At 32.5% G+C, this 8,284-nt stretch overlaps 1 protein-coding gene across 1 annotated transcript; it reads right to left on the reverse strand.

Moving 5' to 3' along the window:
• Positions 1-7,933: 7,933 nt before the first annotated feature.
• On the reverse strand, positions 7,934-8,284 carry LOC149261105 (17.3 kDa class II heat shock protein-like). The gene has a single exon (XM_089367735.1). The coding sequence runs from the start codon at positions 8,282-8,284 to the stop codon at positions 7,934-7,936; it is 351 nt and encodes a 116-aa protein (XP_089223861.1).

Consider the following 8,284-nt stretch of genomic DNA (forward strand, 5'->3'; position numbering starts at 1 on the left):
TCGCATGTAAAAGCAGGGAGTTAGAATTTTTTTTATACAATTTACCCACAAGTAATTATCAAATTCACGAGTCCACAATTCCTCATTAACCATTAGATATTATGTACGTCATTACATCAAGTAAATTGCAATAGAAGACGGTAAGTTGCATAACCATTAACCATCACTGTGGTAGTGTAATAACATAAACTGTCTCATGAATCCTTGCAACCATTTCATGATATCCTTAACCATATTAAATAATCACATACTAGGACATTATGATTATCACATCAAATAAAGAAACATCATCATCAAGGATCCAACATCATCCAACTAACACAAAAGGCAATCACACCATTGAACACTGATATACCCTGGAAACCCTGTAGGGTGAAAACCAGAAAACATTTAATCTTTTTATTAAACGTTCGTGAGGGTTTTTACCTCTCACTCAATGGATTATAAGGGATTCCATCCCTTAACCATTGTTATAAAATTATTACAATGAATTATCACTAAGTTGTCACATAACTAGCTAAAAGCTAATACAATTTCCATGTAATCTTTTACTTACATACCGCCAAATACAACATTCCTTGTGGCATGATTGCTCTAGAAATGTATGATCCTACAACTCGAACTCATCTGCATGGACCATTAATCTTTTTCCTACCACAATGTTAAACATCACCTTTCTTTGGCACCAACCGCCATCGTTTCATATCAATATTGTCATCAACAAGCTTTGGCAACAAGATTAGATACCATATTAATCAATCAATAATCAACCTCTAAAAGAGATCTTTAAACATCTACTCATACGCATGAGCAAGCATGACATACTATTTAACTAGTACATATACCCAAGTAAATATTGTTTTACCTTCACAATGTTTATCCACACTAATGCATAATTCTCTTTAAGAGATCTAACTCATTAGTTCTACTAACATGTATAACACAATCGTTGTATCTTCATACATGTAATAAACTGTTGTTTCTATGCTTAAGCACATCTGTTCTTTTCACATAGTTATTTTTTCGAGAACTCAACATAGTCTCTCTAACATACAAAGAACATAACTCCATATCACAATGACTATTCTTTGTGCATACCATTGCTTATCATATTAGCCCTTCTTTAATGTATGCAACACATATTCCCTTCACTAGAATACTGCCATCATTTCATACAACAAACCACATACTTCTTTCTTCAAGGAAGTCATTATAACCTCATTTCTCTATCTCCCTATATGAAGGTTTCTCAAGCTTCCCTTTCAAGAAATTATTTAAGATATCCATATTTATGCATAAAAATCAAGATACAAAAACAAGGTTTACATACCCTTTATGCATCACAATCAAGAAATCAACACTACTCATATAACTAGACAATCTCTTCAAGAGATTATTATTTTCAAGAAACTTAACATGATCACTTTCTCTATGTACACACAGACTCATATTTCCAAAGTCACAATATCTACCCTTATGTGCATGCAACATGTGTTTTTTTCCTATCACAATTATTTTTACGTAGTTTTTTTATGAAACAAGTATGGATTCTTGCTCTTGCATGAACACTATCCATGTGTGTTTTTTAAGGAAAGATTCTCTATCTTTGTTTTTCAAAAAGCCTCTTATAAAGTCATTACTTTCATGCATGAAGAATGTTCTCTTCTTCTAAAAAGACAATATACTTTTGTATATAAAACATACGTTTTTCCTCAAGAAAGTTAGAATTATTATTGATGTGCCAAGAAGCACATCATATAGCAATTTCTATCATGCATGCAATGCATAAATTTTCCACAAGAAACTTCAAAGTTAACTAGTATCCCAATGCAATAAAGCATATATCCCTTTTCAATAAAATCCAACTTAACTTCTATTTCTTTTATTTTCATTATTTTTTTCCATAAAGGCAATATTAACTTCTATTTCTTTAATATGCATTCATTAAAATACTTTCTTTACCAAGAAAACATATAAAATACTCATCTTTTACTGCATGCATTAAAACACTTTTCTTTACCAAGAAAACATATAAAATATCCAACATGTTTTCTTTACCAAGAAAACACATAAAATACTAATCTTTTACTGCATGCATTAAAATACTTTTCTTTACCAAGAAAACATACAAAATATCCAGCCTTTTACTGCATGCATTAACATGTTTTCTTTACTAAGAAAACATATAAAATATTCAGTATTTAACTCATGCATTAACACGTTTTCTTTACCAAGAAAACATATAAAATATTCAATCTTTAACTGCATGCATTAACATGTTTTCTTCAACAAGAAAACATATAAAATATTTAATCTTTTACTACATGCAACAACATGTTTTCTTCACCAAGATAACATATAAAAATATTTAATCTTTTACTGCATGCATTAACATGTTTTCTTCACCAAGAAAACATATAAAATATTTAATCTTTTACTGCATGCATTAACATAATATTTTCCAACAATCCAAAAAAAATTTATTCTTCTCTATAAGGAATGCAGTTACTTATCTGATGGTGTAAAAACACTGTGCCTTGCAATAGTCTTAGGTTTCTTCGGTTCCAACGGAGGAAGCTTGGAAACTATAACGGTCAGCACCCCATCCTGACAGGCAGTAGAAATGGGCTCTACGTTGTTGTCAGCAGGCACAGGGAACTCTTCTCATGAATTTATACCCATGCACCAGGCTAGCATGAAATAGTAAGCTCAGTTTCTTTACAGTTGTAGGTTTAAATGGCTCTTCTTCAAGCCTGGGCAAGTTTGGAACCATCTCAGTTATGAACGATATCATAACAAAAATTCCTAGATCTGAATCTTCTTCTAACCATATTGTGGTCCGAGCATAAGGAACATACGCGAACACAAATCTGGTTACTAGACTTGAATTCTTCACGGCTTTCACCATTATCTTTTAGAATATGGAGCACAACAGCAGCACTTTTTGAGTTGCAGAGAACCGATAGGTTCGATCAACCGCAGTGTGTTTATGCGGTTGTTGCAAGGGTTTGCTTGTGGCTGTGCAGTTGTTACCACAGAGTCCCCTCATTCGGTTTTCACAAATACCAAGAATCAATTTTGTAACTGAGTCGTAACTTTTGTTTTTACCCTAGGTTATTTACGAGAGGGATATGACATACTCCCCCCCTAACAGGAACACCGTCCTTGGTGTTCATCTCTCGTTGGGAACTTGAGATTTTACTCATGATATACCATCTAAACTACACAAAATGTGATCCTTCCTCTTTAAAATCAAATATTTCATTCCAAGAAATGACAACAAACAAAATAATAATGATATAATCATAAGAAACATCAATAGTCATAAGAATTCATAACTGCAAAAATATGCAAGTTCTAATTGCCACCACTTGGCCCTTATTCAGATTCAAAAACCAAACTCTATATCAACTTACCATTACTTACAATCTACTCTTGAGAATTATGAGCACTTTCACGTAAGCATTTTAATACTGGTTGGACAACCCATCAACCCTCCATGGTAAGCAATCTTGTAATGTTTGACAAACTAATTCAATCGCATTAGTCATAATATTGTGAGTCAAAGGAACTACTTTTAATTATCAATCAATTGTGCAATGTTAGATGATTTTTAAATCACAATACTTTTACAAGTACTTAAGAGCTCATCACTGCTCCACATGAACACTGAATTAACTCTCACTAAAGACATCCACAGAGTACTTCTAAAAGTACCAAAAGAGCACCTTGCTCTCTAAAATTCAATCACTGCATCAAGTGAATATTGCCTTACTCCCTACTAAGATGTTTACAAAATTAATAATGCAATAAAGGAATTAAAATTTCCAATAACTGCTTATTGAGCACTAAGCTCATTTATTGTTAAATGTGCATAACATAACTATATGTAAAATTCAGTTTTTAGCATAACACATAGCTGATTAGTTAATTTTTTTAGCTATGAGAACCACAATAGGCTAAAGAATTCCCAACCTAAGGGAACTAGTTTCCACAACCCAATAGAGTGATTTTCACATCCAGACAATTTCTTTGATAGAGACCTTACCAGGTCTAACATGGAATTCCACTGGCGAACCAGCTCAAGAATTCCAATGATCACATAAACTCTTTTTCCTTATTGAGATAATCTATCTCTAGGGAGAAGAAATCTGGGCAGACAAGTACCATCAACCCCTCCGGGTAGGTAATTGCCATCAACCCAAGGCATTCCAGTGTTTCACAATCTGGGCAGACAAGTACCATCAACCCCTCCAGGCAGGTAACTGCCATCAACCCAAGGCATTCTAGCCCTTCACAACTATCTGCAACTGTCTGGCATGTTAAAGTTCTCTTTTATCACTCTTTCCCAAAGTAATCTACATAATGAACCATATAATCATTATCATTAACAAAACAAACATACATGTATACCATGCATCTACACTTAACCCTCAACATGGGTCCACAACATCTAGATTGTTAGGAAACATAACTGACATACATGTTGTATGCATTTTTATTTCCAAATAACAAAATCATGCATATCATATAACATTATTCTCTCTAATTTATGATTGCAATTCTCATTGCAACATTTTACGTGACGAGTTTCCTTGTTTCCATTAATCTACCACTACTCAATCCCATTAGCAACATTAGTTATACATATGCATCCTTTAGCAAGTATTCACTTCCCTAATATTTTTAGTTTGTGGCACAATACTGTCATGAATAAAAGTATATGCAAATATTCAGTACTGTGTAAATGCCTATGATAGTTGAGGTAACAATCTAAACATTTCCAATTTCCCACAATGTATTTCCATCAACAAACCAATACAGGAAGTAACTACCATATTCACTTGTTTTACGAATTGTGATAATCTTAAATCAGATTCAATTCACGCACATAAGTGTTATTAGTTAGTCAAACAACACTAACCAATCATAACTACCAATCATCTTAATGAAACGATGGCAAAAATGAATCAGAAATTAGTTATGACAATCAAGTCTCGCTACTTGACTCATTGCATATTTTCAATATCTAAAGGGGTTCTTCTAATGTCCTTTTAAAACAATTTGTCATCCTATTCAAGGATGTTCCCCATAATTTATATTCATGTATTGGCTCATTAAGTTTCACTCATTGTAACTTCAATCTTGTTTAATAAATGCATCATTGTTATTGCCATATTTGCAAATCAAAAGTTGGTAGTTGATTGTCACTTTCCTCAATGAGTGTTCAATATTGTTCTTAAATGCGATAAAATTTTCATTGTCTTTTATCCTCATAAAGAATCCAATGTCATGAACATAGTTATGCAGCAACTTTATTACTTACTACGCAAAGCAGTTATACACACGAATCACACTTATCATGCCGAAAGTAGTGTACTACGTAAATAAATATGTGAATGGTTAAACTCATACCTGAGTTAATTCTCACTGGTGGCATACCTAAATTTATTTTCCGCTTACCAATCCCCAAAGGCGCCAGTACTGCGACCTTTAGCTCTGATACCACTTGTCACATACCCTGGTAACCTCTCACATAAAAGCAGGGAGTTAGAATTTTTTTTTATACAATTTACCCACAAGTAATTATCAAATTCACAACTCCACAATTCCTCATTAACCATTAGATATGATGTACATTAGTAAATCAAGTAAATTGCAATAGAAGACAGTAACTTGCACAACCATTTTCATAACCATTAACCATCACTGTGGTAGTGTAATAACATAAACTGTCTCATGAATCCTTGCAACCATTTCATGATATCCTTAACCATATTAAATAATCACGTACTAGGACATTATGATTATCACATCAAATAAAGAAACATCATCATTAAGGATTCAACATCATCCAAATGACACAAAAGGCAATCACACCATTAAACACTGATATACCCTGGAAACCCCGTAGGATGAAAACCAGCAAACGTTTAATCTCTTTATTAAAATATCGTGAGGGTTTTTACCCCTCACTCAATGGGTTATAATGGATTCCATCCCATAACCATTGCTATAAAATTATTACAATGAATTATCATTAAGTTGTCACATAACTAGCTAAAAGCTAATACAATTTCAATGTAATCTTTTACTTACATACCGCCACATACAACATTCCTTGTGGCATGATTGTTCCAGCAATGTATGATCCTGCAACTCGAACTCATCTACATGGACCATTAATATTTTTCCTGCCACAACGTTAAACATCACTTTTCTTTGGCACCAACCGCCATCGTTTCTTGTCAATATTCTCATCAACAAGCTTTGACAAAAAGATTAGATACTATATTAATCAATCAATAATCAACCTCTAAAAGATATCTTTAAGCATCTACTCATATGCATGATCAAGCATGACATATTATTTAACTAGTACATATACTCAAGTAAATATTGTTTTACCTTGACAATGTTTATTCACACTAATTCATAATTCTCTTTAAGAGATCCAACTCATTAGTTCTACTAACATGTATAACACAATCTTTGTATCTTCATACATGTAATAAACTGTTGTTTCTATGCTTAAGCACATATGTTCTTTTTACATAGTTATTTTTCGAGAACTCAACATAGTATCTCTAACATACAAAGAACATAACTCCATATCACAATGACTATTCTTTGTGCATACCATTGCTTATCATATTAACCCTTCTTTAATGTATGCAACACATATTCCCTTCACTAGAATACTACCATCATTTCATACAACAAACCACATACTTTTTTCTTCAAGGAAGTCATTATAACCTCATTTCTCTATCTTCATATATGAGGGTTTCTCAAGCTTACCTGTCAAGAAATTATTTAAGATATCCATATTTATGCATAAAAATCAAGATACATAAACAAGTTTTACCTACCCTTTATGCGTCACAATCAAGAAATCAACAAAACTCATCTAACTAGACAATTTCTTCAAGCGATTATTATTTTCAAGAAAGTTAATATGATCACTTTCTCTATGTACACACAGACTCACATTTCCAAAGTCACAATAGCTACCCTTATGTGCATGCAACATGTGTTTTTTTCTTATTACAATTTTTTTTACGTAGCCTTTTTATGAAACAAGTATGGATTCTTGCTCTTGCATGAACACTATTCATGTGTGTCTTTTAAGGAAAGATTCTCTATCTTTGTTTCTCAAGAAGTCTCTTATAAAGTCATTATTTTCATGCATGAAGAATGTTCTCTTTTTCTAAAAAGACACTATATTTGTGTATATAGAACATACATTTTTCCTCAAGAAAGTTAGAATCATTATCGATGTGCCAAGAATCACATCATATAGCAATTTCTATCATGCATGCAATGCATAAATTTTCCACAAGAAACTTCGAAGTTAACTAGTATCCCAATGCAATAAAGCATATATCCCTTTTCAATAAAATCCAACATAACTTCTATTTCTTTTATTTGCAATCTTTTCTTCCATAAAGGAAATATTAACTTCTATTTCTTTAATATGCATTCATTAAAATACTCTCTTTACCAAGAAAACATATAAAATACTCATCTTTTACCGCATGCATTAAAATGCTTTTCTTTACCAAGAAAACATACAAAATATCCAACATGTTTTCTTTACCAAGAAAATATATAAAATACTCATCTTTTACTGCATGCATTCAAATACTTTTCTTTAGCGAGAAAACATATAAAATATCCAACCTTTTACTGCATGCATTAATATGTTTTCTTTACCAAGAAAACATATAAAATATTCAATCTTTAACTGCATGCATTAACATGTTTTCTTCACCAAGAAAACATATAAAATATTTAATCTTTTACTGCATGAAACAACATGTTTTCTTCACCAAGATAACATATAAAAATATTTAATCTTTTACTGCATGCATTAACATAATATTTTCCAACAATCCAAAAAACAACTTATTCTTCTCTATAAGGAATGCAGCTACTTATCTAATGGTGTAAAAACACCGTGCCTTACAATAGTCTTAGGTTTCTTCGGTTCCGGTGGAAGAAGCTTGGGAACTATAACAGTCAGCACCCCATCTTGATAGGTAGTAGAAATGGGCTCTACATTGCAGTCAGCAGGCACAGTGAATTCTCTCATGAATTTATACTCGTGTGCCAGGCTAGCATGAATCAGTAAGCTCATTTCCTTTACAGTTGCGGGTTTAAATGGATCTTCTTCAAGCCTGGGCAAGTTTGGAACCGCCTTAGTTATGAACAATATCATAACCAAAAATTCCTCGATCCGAATCTTCGTCTGGCCATATTGTGGGCCGAGCGCAAGGAACAT

This window comes from Pinus tabuliformis, chromosome 6 (genome assembly GCF_031772625.1).
Source record: "Pinus tabuliformis cultivar Carrire ecotype Pingquan chromosome 6, CPIR1, whole genome shotgun sequence".
Taxonomy (NCBI): Eukaryota; Viridiplantae; Streptophyta; class Pinopsida; order Pinales; family Pinaceae; genus Pinus; species Pinus tabuliformis.